Here is a 12,285-nt window from a genome sequence, read left to right as displayed (position 1 = left end):
TAAATCTGGCTCTCATCTTTAAGAGCAGCATTTACCTTGTGGAGTCAAAGCCCCATAGCTGGAAGGAACACCAGAAAGAGCAGGAAATGTATCCTGAAGGTTTAACTTCTGAATGTAAGCTCTGTAAGGCCAATTGAAGGTTTGAACAGAGACAGGCGGGGAGTACAGTAGCCAGCTATGTTGTCTTGGTAAACAGCACGTGCGTTTTTAAAAATGCACCAACTGTATTTTAAAGAAAGCAAGGAAGGTGGCATAAATCTGCAACTGGTGACATATGTCAAGATAAAAGTGCAAACACGAAGGAGATGAGTGAAAGTAAAACATGATCAGAATTGGAAAAACTTAACGCCAGTCAGCATCTGAGAAAGAGTTACAGACCTGAAATGCCGATTGTTTCTTTTTCCATAGGAGCTGTCTGACCTACTGAGTTTTCCAGCATTTTCTGTTTTTGTAGGAGACCAGAATATTGCAACATCATTTTGATGGGAAAAGAAAGTAAACAGCAATTCAAGCTTGAGCATTCTTCACGGGAAGTCTGGGCCGGTATGCAAAGCGTACAAATCATTCACTTCCCACGGGCCAATCCTTTCCCTGTGCTGGTACACAGAGCTGGAAGTGTGAAGACGCTGAATGCTCAAGGAGGGAATGGAAGGAAGCAGTCTTATTGGCAGAACTCAGCTCTTGTTGTCAGAGGTAGTTCACAGGTTAGAATAAGACTTCAAACCTGAGTCATTGAGATCACGGAGAGTTATAAAGCCTGCGCAACTCAATCAAAAACTAGGAGGAACCATGAGAGATTATACCATGGCATCCAAAAACATATCAAGGTATTGCATCTTTGGAGAACATTTCGATCTTGCACTCAGAGATCTGGTAGGCACAAAAAGCCTAATGCCTGATGTTGGATGTAGGATGATGGAATTCATGGAAAAGGGAGACAAGAATGCCAGAAATTTGCACCATGAAACAGAGTTAATGGTAACTTACAGGGAAAGGACAACTCCCAAAAACATGAATAACATTATTATAAGTAGTGCCATTCATTTTTATAGGTGTGCTTGTAGGCAGTTTTTTGTACCATTCTTCTTTTAAAAAGTACTGTGTCTGTACAATTTTACTTTAGAAAGTAACAAATTCACTTTAGAAACAGGCTTTGACAAGTATCTAAATGCTGATTTACAACCATTTAATGATGTGATCACAGATCTAACCAAACCACCAATAGATATTCCCAGAATATCTCAGAAGAAAGGACGGCAGATCAACTACACACCAAATATGCTGGAACCAGCATTTTCAGGCCATGGTCAAGAGATTTGTTTTAAGAGATGGTCTTAAAGATTGTTGTCCAAACCTTAATACAGAGTTGGAGGAACTTGTGCCAATGTATACAGTTTGCTGTTAATGCAAAGCAATAACAGTTAAGGTAGCATTAAGATCACAAAAAAATGACTGACTATTTTAACAGGTCTGCAAGACAATTGCCAAGGAAGGAACAATCTGTAATTGTATTCATCACTGTACAATAAGTATTAATTGAAATTAGACATGCAGGTATTAGAAAGAGAGTAGAATGTACTATTTTAGAGTTGAAGTGGATTTTTGGTGTGCTGTACTGGATTTCAGTATCCAGACTGGTTGCATTGTGGTCTGGTATGGCAATTCAAATGTGCAGAAATGTAGAGCAGCAGAGAGTAGTGAACTCTGCCCAATGGGCACAACCCTCCACACCACAGTTGGTATCTACAGGAGATGTTGCTTCAGGAAGGCAACATCCTTCATCGAACATCCCCACCATGCCATCTTTTTCACAGCCACCATCAGACAAAACTCTGAAGTCCAACACCACCAGGTTCAAGAACAGCCATTTCCCTTCAACCACTCAATTCTGTATCCAACCAGCAAAACCCTTAGCACTACAGTTCAGTCACACTGTGACCACTTTGACCATTTTGCACTAAAATGGACTTTATTTTTCCTGTTATAATTTTTTTTCCTTGTAAAAATTATATATAATTTCTATTTAATTTATATTTTTCTTGTGGATGTTGCTACATGCCCGTGAAGCTGCTGGAAGTAAGTTTTTCATTGAGCATACACATGCATTTTCTTGTGCATTTGATAATAATCTGGACTCCAGACTGACTATAACTCTGCATAGAGTAATTGGCAGAATTAGTGTTTGACAGTGGACTATGATTCACCTTGTACTTATGTGTCTGTTCATGGGATGCAATGCAACCAAATATCAAACCTATATCGTCCTGCTTCCAAAGATGCCTTGAAGTGGCAAGTGTTCCAAGTATTTTCTAACTTCACAATGCATTATCAATTTACTAACTACGTATATAGATATGGCATGACACTATACTTTGTTGCTGATGTTTCTTGGGCAAAGCTGTTAGCGTACTGTTGTCTTCATACATGATGGGGCTTTGTCCAACTTGACTTGGACAGGAGAGTATTGGGGAAACAAAAGAAGCAAAAGTCAAAGCTGAGTTTATTGTCATATGCACACGTACATGGATGTGCAGGTGCACTGGAAAACCTATCTGCAAAAGCATCACAGACACGTTATATCATATAAGCAGCATTCATGAGAAAATCATAAATTCATCACTGTACCAGAAGACACAGGAGTAGAATTAAGCCACCCAGCCCATTAAGTCTGCTCCACCATTCAATCATTTTTCCCACTCAACCCCACTTATATGCCTTCTGCTTGTAACCTTTGACACTCTTCCTAATCAAGAACCTATCAACCTTCACTTTAAATGTAGCCAATAAATTGGCCTCCCCGACACTCTGTGGCAAAGAATTCCACAGAATCATCTCTCTCTGGTTAAAGAAATTCCTCTCATCTCTGTCCGAAAGGGATGTCCTTCTAAAGGGATTGGACAGGCTAGATGCAGGAAGATTGTTTCCGATGTTGGGGGAGTCCAGAATGATGGGGTCACAGTTTAAGGATAAAGGGGAAGCCTTTTAGGACCGAGATGAGGAGAAACTTCTTCACACAGGGAGTGGTGAATCTGTAGAATTCTCTGCCACAGGAAACAGTTGAGGCCAGTTCAGTGGCTATATTTAAGAGGGAGTTAGATATGGCCCTTGTGGCTAAAGGGTATGGAGAGAAAGCAGGTACAGGGTTCCGAGTTGGATGATCAGCTGTGATCATACTGACTGGCGGTGCAGGCACGAAGGGCCGAATAGCCTACTCCTGCACCTATTTTCTATGTTTCTATGTTTCTGAGGCTGTGGCCTTTGGTCCTCGACTCTCCCGAGAAACACCCTCTCCTTAGCAGCACTTCTGACACGTGACTCTTGAATTTGTGGCATCTTGCTAGTGTTTTCCTGATATAAATTACTTATACAGTTCATCTGTTATTTTTTTGTTTCCTATTACAACTTAAGCAGCATCATTTTCCAGCAGTCCAGCATCCACTTTTGGATTTCTTTTCCTCTTTATATATCTGAAAATACACTCTTGACATCCTCTTCTATGTTATTGATTAGCTTACCTTCACATTTCACCTTTTCCTCCTACACTGCTTTTTTTAGCTGCCTTCAGTTGGGTTCTAAAGTCTTCCCAATTCCCTAGCTTCCTGTTAACTTTGCAATACTGTATAGCATCTCTTTTGTTTTTATGGTGCCTTTGACTTTCCTTGTCTCTCTTTGGGATGAACTTTTCCCCTGCAGCTTCCAAATTGCTCCCAGAAACTCCAGCCATTGTTGCTCAACCATCTCGTCCCAGCTAGTGTCCCTGTCAAAACAAAACCATCCCGTAGGCTTTTCACAAATTCCTTCTTTTGGGACCAAGTGCCAATCTGATCTTCCCAGTTGGAGGAACGTTGTCTCATTTTTTAACTGAATTGCATTTGTGGTTTCTAAATGATGATAAACTGAATCTGAAATCTGAATATTCAAGTCCACTATGTACACAATAATATTGCCCCTTTAATAAGTCTTTTCTATTTCCTGTTGTAATTTGTACAACTACTATTCAGAGACGTCTATATAACTTCCATCAGGGTCTTTTTACCTTTTCATTTTCTTAACTCTCCCCACAAGCCACTCCAGAGCCTCTGGTCACCTGCCTGTCTTATCCTTGAATATAAAGCTCCAAGCTGTGATCTTCTTTCAACCACAATGCCAATATCTAACTGCTGTAAACTCATTTGCCTTGTTTTGTATACTACATGCAAATATAACACCTACAGTCCTGTATTCACCATCCCTCTTCTCTGTGTTGCCTGAAATTAAACTCTTATCCCTTTCCAAACTTTTTGTCTTATTTTTCATTCTAGAAACTTTAGTAACCTATCCTGTGCTGAGCTTCTCTTTTACTTTATCCATATTTTTCCAATATGTTGAACCCAACGCCTACTCTATCCAACGCCTTAGATATGTGCTTGATCAGTACTCTGGTATAGTTCAGGTGGAGCTCATCTCATCAGAACAGCTTCCTCCTTCCCCAGTGCTGGTGTCAACGTCCCATGAATTCAAACTCACTTCTCCCACCCCAATCACTGAGCCACATATTTAACTCTCTAATCTTATTGACTCTTTGCCAATTTGTACATGGCTCAGGTAGCAATTCAGAGATTATTAGCTTTTTGGTTCTGCTTTTTTAATTTAGTTCTTAGCTTAATTTCCCTTAGCAAAAGTCTTTCCTTGTTCTTGTGTCACTGGTACCCACATGGACCAGGACAACTGGATCTTTCCCCTGACTCTCCAAATTCCTCGACAGGTCAGATGTGATGTTCCAAACCCAGACAGCAGGCTGGCAACAGATTCATCTGAACTCTCAACCCTTGTGACAGAGAATTATGTCTATTCCCTTGACTATACTATTTCCAATTACAACAACATTTCTCATATCTCTCCCTCCTTGAACGACTCCCTGAACTATGGTGCCACGGTTAGATCGATCATCCCTCCAACAGCCTCCACTCTTGTCCACACAGGGAGCTAGAACATCAGACCTGTTGGACAAGATCAAGGGCAGAGGCTTTTTCCAGCATTATTTCCAATTCCCTCATCTGCCTCACTCACAGTCACACCCTCTTGTCCCTGACCACAGACTGATCTTTATCAGCTATAATCAAATTATACACAATTCTTACAAGAATACACAATTAGAACATAAAGAAAGTCCATTGTAAAGCAAGATAGCGAATGTGGTCACAATGTTGCCAAACTGCAGTGATTAGGATTTTACTGGTTGGTTCAAGAATCAAATGGTTGAAAGTAAGCAGCTTTTCTTGTACCTTAGACCCCAAAGGCAATGTTTTGTTTATTCTAGTTGGGAAATTCTCCAGGTTTTTGCTCCAGGACTTGCAGGATCTATTTATCAACTTGCAAATTCATCTCCATGTGACATGGTCTGAGGTCAAGATTGTGCCTGTTGCTTCAACAACTGCTCCAGCTGGCTTGTCGACAGGTAAAGTTTTCAGAAAGCTAATAAGATGTTATGAATCTGGGGCTTCATATCTTCCAATGTACCTCTGGAGATCTCTAATTATCTATTTAAACCTCCCAAATACAGAGTACTAAGACGATAGCAAGCACAAGAACAGTAACTCCACAGGCTGCAGGTAACATTCCACCCTGATTTGGATATAATTGTCATTCTTTTAATCTCACTGAGCCTAAACCCTGGAACTGCATAACCAATAGATCTTCCAAAAGGACTAAGGTGGTTGAAAAAGACTGTCAACATCCCTGTTTCAAGAACCAGTTAGGTGTGGTTAATGTATGTCACCTTCACTAGAAATGCAATCCTGAACATGGACAGGGACAAGGAGATACCTTCTGTAATGGACTCACATGGTGGGAAGATAGAGACTGTCCTTTGCCCGATGTTGCAGAGCTGCCAGTTTCGACGCTTGCTGGAGCTTACTGTCACTGATCATCTCCTGACTCAGAACATGAAAGAGTCCCTTCACGTAATCTGCAACAATCTGGATTGGAAAGCATAAATATATTTGTAATAGAACATAGCAGCATAGAACATAGAAAATCTACAGCACATTACAGGCCCTTTGGCCCACAATGTTGTGCAGACCATGTAACCTACTCTAGAAGCTGTCTGGAATTTCCCTACCTCATACCCTCTATAACTGACTAATGCACTGAACTCAAATCTCATTCTGAGAGGCTGGAGTTCATTTACATGCCATTTCCACCTATTATTGCTAGTATTGCAAACTAGTTGATTAGTGACCTAGAGAACACAAGGAACTAAAGTTGTTGAGCTTGTGAACACTAGATCCCACAACTGGTGAGATTAGGAACTCCAGGGCCCAGAATTGGCAATTTAGTATAAGTATAGAAGCCACTGAGCAGTGAGCTCAGGCCAAGCCTGTTTTCAGCTTTGCTTCAGTAACAGCTTGGGATTCGTGCTCTCAATGCCTGTCCTTGTGAGGGAGTCTTGGTATGTAATAAACACACAGTGGAGGTTAGCAACTCGCTCTAATGAGAAGTGGGAAGAGTAGCAAATACCATATTACAGTACTGCTACTGTTCCAGGGCTGGATTGCAAAACGACTCACTGAAGGAGGGAGAACGAGATCCATTTTGTTTTGACACCACCATCTTACACTGAGTTGAAATCATCCCTTTTTCTCATCTAGGTCAGAATTCATTCAACACTGCAGAGTTAGTTGTCCCTCTTTATAACAACCGGCAGACACAGCTTGTTGACTATAGCAGTATCTTGCGTACCTGGTTATAATGCACAGTTACACATAACTCATCTTCATATTTCAGAGGCTGAATCCAGAGGACTCGTCGGAAACAGAAGGTAAAGTTTGGATCGTCTTGTTCTGCTGCTGCAGCCACATCGAGGATATAATCCTTTTTGCTGAGTGGTTGCACATTTTTCCCTGGAACAAAAAATGGAGAACACCACACGAGACTGTAGCGTGTAATCCAATCACTCTCACTATTTTCACATGCTTGTAAATACTCTATTCTTTGCTTCCTCCTCTATTCACATCGCCCTGCCTTACAGGCATGCCAAAAATTGGCACTTAAAGCAAATACCTCTATTGGTGATGACAAAAATAGAATATTCCTCTGTGGCCTCTGGGTTCTGCAGTCCCATTTCAGTACACACATCTTCAATCACGTCAACTACAACCTGGATCAGAACAAAAAGAGAAAGCATCATCACAAGCATTATTTCTACAGTAAATCACAACAGCAGTTTCACAACTCTTTCCAACAGGGGAGAGAGAGCCAGGAAGGAAGAGAGAGGAAAGAAGGAAGAGAAAAATGGAGGAGAGAGAGAGAAAAAGGGGGAGAAGGTTAAAAGGGGCAAGAGAGAAAGCAGGTGAGGGAGGGAGGGAGAAAGAGAGAAAGAGAGAGAGAGAGAAAGGGAGGAATGAGAGGACAACATTCGGGACTCCCATCGCCCAGGAAATGCCTTCTTATTGTTAGCATCAGAGAGGAAGTACAGAAACCTGAAGACACACACACAACATTTTAGGAACAGCTTCTTCCCCTCCACCATCAGCTTTCTGAATGGACAATGGACACAGTATACTGCCTCAATATTTTTGTTCATGTATTGCACTATACTGCTGTCACAAGACAACACATTTCACAAAATATGCCAGTGATATTAAACCTGAATCTGATTTTAAGGACATAAAGAGAACAGAAAGGGTAAAGGAGGGAAATGGAGGGGGAGAGAGAGTTGGGTTTAAAGAGAGATGGGCGAGTGAGAGGGTGTTGAGAGAGTGAAGTAATAGAGATGGAAAATAAAGAGATAAGATATAGGGAGGGGAAAACAGAGAGAGGAGGGAGAGAGGAGAGATAAAGGGACAGAGAGAGAAAAGGAAAACAAGAAAAGAGAGGGTGAGAAACAGGGAAATCTAAAGGAAGAAAGCGAAAGTGGTTGAGAGACATTAGAGAGTAATGTGAGAAGAAATGAAGGGGAGAGAGATGAGGCAGGAATGAGAAAGATAGGGAAGGGAGAGAAAAGGGTAAGAAGATATAGGAGGGAAAGTGAGGAGATGGGAGAGAATAAGGGGTTAAGAGAGAAGAGAGGGTAGAAAGGGGTGACTGGAAGAGAGAGGGGAGAGAAAGGAGAGTGGAGTGCGTGGAAGGGATGAGAGTAGGGTTGGAGGGGAATGAGGTAAGATGAAGGATGGGAAGAGAGTTTGCAAAGGGTACAGACGAGAGTGAGACAATGAAGGTGTTCAGAGAGAAAGTGAGAGAGCAGCATGACTGAGAGGAAGTGGAGAGAGAAAGAGAGGGGCATGTGAGAAAGAGATAAGGGGTAAGAGAGAAAGGGGAGAGGGTTGAATAAAGGGGCAAGAGAATTGAAAGATGTGTGAGAGAGGGGAATGAGAAAGGGTGAAAGAGAGGGAGAGATACAAGAGAATGGGAATGGAAGGGAAATGGAGTGAGGGAGACATGGTGAGAGGAGAAGAAAGGAAGGGGATGGGAATGGGGAGAGAGAGAGTGAAGGGGTTAAGGGAGGAGAGACAAAGAGGAGAGTGAGAATGCATGAAGAGTGTTAAAGTAGTTGGTCTAGTTATAACAAAGGCATGGGCACTGATGTTAGCAGATGCACTAAGATTGACAGGTTTACAATGCTATTGGTGGGAATAACGGATGTTAGTGATGGCATAGATATTTCATTTGATGTTCGTTTTTTTGGGTCAAAAGTAACACCAAGATTGTGGACAGACTGGCTTAGCTTCAGGCAGTTATTGGAGATGAAACTGGATCACAGAGCTTTATAGAGCCTTACAGCTATACAGTATGAAAAGGCCTCTTGGCCCAACTTGTCTATTTGGAAATGCTTTCCAGGGAATAGAGAAACAAGCAAATGAAAATGCTGGAACCTGCATTGAAACATAAATTGCTGAAAGACCTCAGCAGTTCAATGAAAGCAAAGGGATGCTTGATGCTTTGGATTGAAATCTTGCATTTGGAGTTTATGGTGGGCACTTAAGTCAATAATTTCAGTCCTAATATGGACTTGGATGAAATTTCATTTCCTACTCAGTGTTTGATTACTTTGACACTGATCAATGGGCCATACTTTGGGTGCCTATTTAGGACTCACCGAGCAGGTTTTTATCTTCAGATGTCGCTCCACATTGCCAGGTAACAAAAAGATTTGGCGTTTTGAGCTCCTGCCGGCCTTTAGAGAAAGGAATTGTCATACAAGATGTTCCAGTGAGACATTTTTTATTTAACTACTCCTAACAAACATACACTTCATTTCATCAGAAACATTCCCCACGACCAAGCCATGTTCCAAAATCATTATATGTCAATAGCATTTATGTAAACTCTCTCCTAACGAGAGTATGAAATTTCCCAGCTGCAACCTGTTTTGGCTGTTTTTCCTTTTCATCAGTTCAAAACTTATTTTATAATGAGCAATAAACTCCCCAAATGATCTAGTAAATTGGAATAGGCCCAGTATGAAAAATCACTCTTACAGTATGTAATCTCATATTTCAGCATAATCCTGATGAATCTGTGCTGTACATCTTTGCAGGAGCCTTTCTGGAATGGAATGCAAAAACTGAGTCTAAGCTCTTATTCTGATTGACTGATGGTCTTCCAAGTCCATTATTACTTTTGGTTTTACTTCTTTGAATTCCCACTTTCAAGGAAATGTCTATCACTATTATTTCATTCTTGGTTTTTTCAGCCAAAAATACACCAGCTCAAACTCGTCCACATGAGACCCTAAGCTACGTGCCAACTACTTCTTTTGAAGGATTTCCCATTGTTTTCCAACTTGTGTGTTGTCAGTAAGATTGTCATCAGGGTTAAGATTAGGTTTTCAAGTCCATATCAATGGACTAAATCACAAAGACTCTACATAGAATCCTGGAGTACATGACAGTCAATCGTCCCCAAGTTAAAGCAGATTCACTTATCCAATTCTTTGTTAGGTAACCCACATTCTATCTAGTTGTTACATTTCATATATACCATAGAGACCAGTGTCTGACAAAGCTTATTGAAACATTGAGCCAGTGGTAGATTTATGTGAGGTGATGGGCCAGTAGGATTTGGATTGGAGTGAAGTAACTGGGGTGGAAAGTGTGAAACTATTAAAATATTATATAACTGTATGTGAGTGTGTGTGTGTATATATATATATATATATATATATATATACACACGAAAATGTGCCAATTAGACATGGGATGGGGGTCTGGCTAGGAACTGAGCTTGTCAGACTTGTGACTAGAAGCATTTGGGTAGTAGAAACATAACTGGGGATTAGGCTGGAGTAGCTTTGGCCATTGTGGTGAACTATGTGCCTGTCTGGACACGCCCCCTGCTGACTGCTCCTGTGGCTCCTCCCACAGGCCCCTGTATAAAGGCAATCTGAGGCCTGACGCTCGGCCTCAGTCTCCAGGACATGGTATGATGGACACTCACTCCTGGTTCCTTCTTCCAGTCAATGAAAGCCGATATCTCGCCTTACGTCTCAGTGTGAGTTATTGATGGTGCATCAGTCATACTGTTCACACTTCTGGGATGATGTGCTTTAGACAAGTGATCACAAGGTCAACAAGGAGTTGTGTGGTGGGAAGGAACTTTAAGAAACACGATCCACATGAAAGAAAATGGATGTTTATACATTCACTGGAAGCAGGTTAAGTACAGTCAGGCCCTCTTTCAACGAAGTTTAGGAAGTTTCAGTCACCCCGTTAGACTTGGCTTGGTGTGAGTGAACCCTTTACTTTGTAACTCTCAAATGTGTACAAGTGCTTTGCAAAAGTTGGAGTTAAAACATGTAAGACATATTTAACCAGGGCAGCCTCCATATACTTGGAAGAAATTTCTGGAAGCATGCAGGTAATTATGACTAATAATCAAGTTTTTGATAATATTAAGAGTAGTGTAAGAAAATATTACATTATGCAACAGAATTTCTTGGACTGTATGCCTAGGTTCTGCTAACATACATTTTCTTAATCACCATTGGATACATTCCTTTTATCTAAAACTCAAAAGTTGATTTACAATTGCCTTGTGAATAGTGATATGTTAGGCCAGATCTTATTAGGGAACTTGGCAGTTCCACATCAAAATGCAGACCTTCACCTGCCCACCCATGACATAACTCAACATTGTGTGTGAATGCATAAATTCTGAATATGTTGGCTAAGCCCTGCTGGCGATCTCTGGCTGCCCGGCCATTATCAGCATGATCTTGTTGCAATTTCTCAGAAGTTACTCTGGAGAATCTTCCACTGAATTTATGCCAGATTAGGCGGTAATAGGTCCATTCATTTAAATGGAAAAGGTCAGCAATAAGGATATAAAGATATATATATTTTATATATTTTTTTTATGAATTGCTGAATGTTTCTGCATGCCTTGGGAAAGTTTGAAGAAGTTTGGCAGAAATAAACTGACAAGATCCCATTAAAATGCTAACGTTATTCACTAACCATTATAGCTTTGAGCTCCATGCCATCTGGGAACTGGGTTCTACCACCAAACTGGAAAGTTTTCTTCAGGTTTTGGTGACAAGCTTTTGCGATTCCTGCACAGTGTGGGTCAAAATTGATCTGTTAATATTACTGCATTTAGTTTTCAAAACAGAAAAAGAGAAAAGAAAGCGATTGCATCCAAATAAAATAGAGAGAAATAAAACGAAATACCTTGAAAGCTGGCACCAGGCATCCTGCAGACAGTCTCCAGCAATTTAAAAAGGTATGGTTTAAGTACTTCTGAACACTTGTAATAGGCAGTGAGAATATAGAGCAGCCTCCAGCCACGCTGGATACTATCACTGCAACAGACATTAGAAACAACTTCATTACTTACTGATCGCAGGAAGCTGGTGATTGAGTTCATAAAGTACTCTTGCCACCCAGTCACTTGGAAGAGAAACTTCTATTTACATAGCACCTTTCACAACTTCAGGAACCTCCAAGTGGTTACGTTTACTGAAGTATAGTATGATGATGAACAGGCAATGCACAAATACAAGTTTCCTAAAAGATCATGTGATAAAGACCAGATCATTTATTTTAGTGATATAAGGCTACGTCCACACTAGACTGGATAATTTTGAAAATGCCGGTTTCGCCTAAAAACGATAGGTGTCCACACTAAGCGTTTTTGAAAACATCTCTGTCCACATTGCAACAGATACTTTGGCGAAACTCCTCCTACTGCGCATGCGCAGCACACATCCACAGAAAACAAATGACATGTTTGGAGTCGAATCTCGCCGTGAAAGACTTGGTGCGCGTTTGTTCAGTTACGGACGAGAAAAACTTAAACGACGGACAG

At 40.9% G+C, this 12,285-nt stretch overlaps 1 protein-coding gene across 1 annotated transcript in view; it reads right to left on the bottom strand.

Annotated features, from left to right (window-relative positions):
- The window catches only part of myo15aa (myosin XVAa), a 285,041-nt gene that overhangs the window by 31,146 nt on the left and 241,610 nt on the right, over positions 1 to 12,285 (bottom strand). Inside the window, exons 57-62 of the mRNA XM_059979671.1 lie at positions 11,649 to 11,779; positions 11,436 to 11,530; positions 9,077 to 9,154; positions 7,042 to 7,138; positions 6,721 to 6,881; positions 5,824 to 5,957 (exon numbers count right to left, since the gene is read on the bottom strand). Coding sequence (XP_059835654.1) covers positions 5,824 to 5,957; positions 6,721 to 6,881; positions 7,042 to 7,138; positions 9,077 to 9,154; positions 11,436 to 11,530; positions 11,649 to 11,779 — 696 coding nt within the window. The remainder of the gene's footprint in view (positions 1 to 5,823; positions 5,958 to 6,720; positions 6,882 to 7,041; positions 7,139 to 9,076; positions 9,155 to 11,435; positions 11,531 to 11,648; positions 11,780 to 12,285) is intronic.

Source organism: Hypanus sabinus, chromosome 9 (genome assembly GCF_030144855.1).
Source record: "Hypanus sabinus isolate sHypSab1 chromosome 9, sHypSab1.hap1, whole genome shotgun sequence".
In the NCBI taxonomy this organism is placed as follows: Eukaryota; Metazoa; Chordata; class Chondrichthyes; order Myliobatiformes; family Dasyatidae; genus Hypanus; species Hypanus sabinus.
Note: the sequence above shows the minus strand (reverse complement) of the source record. Positions and strands in the feature narration are given on the sequence as shown.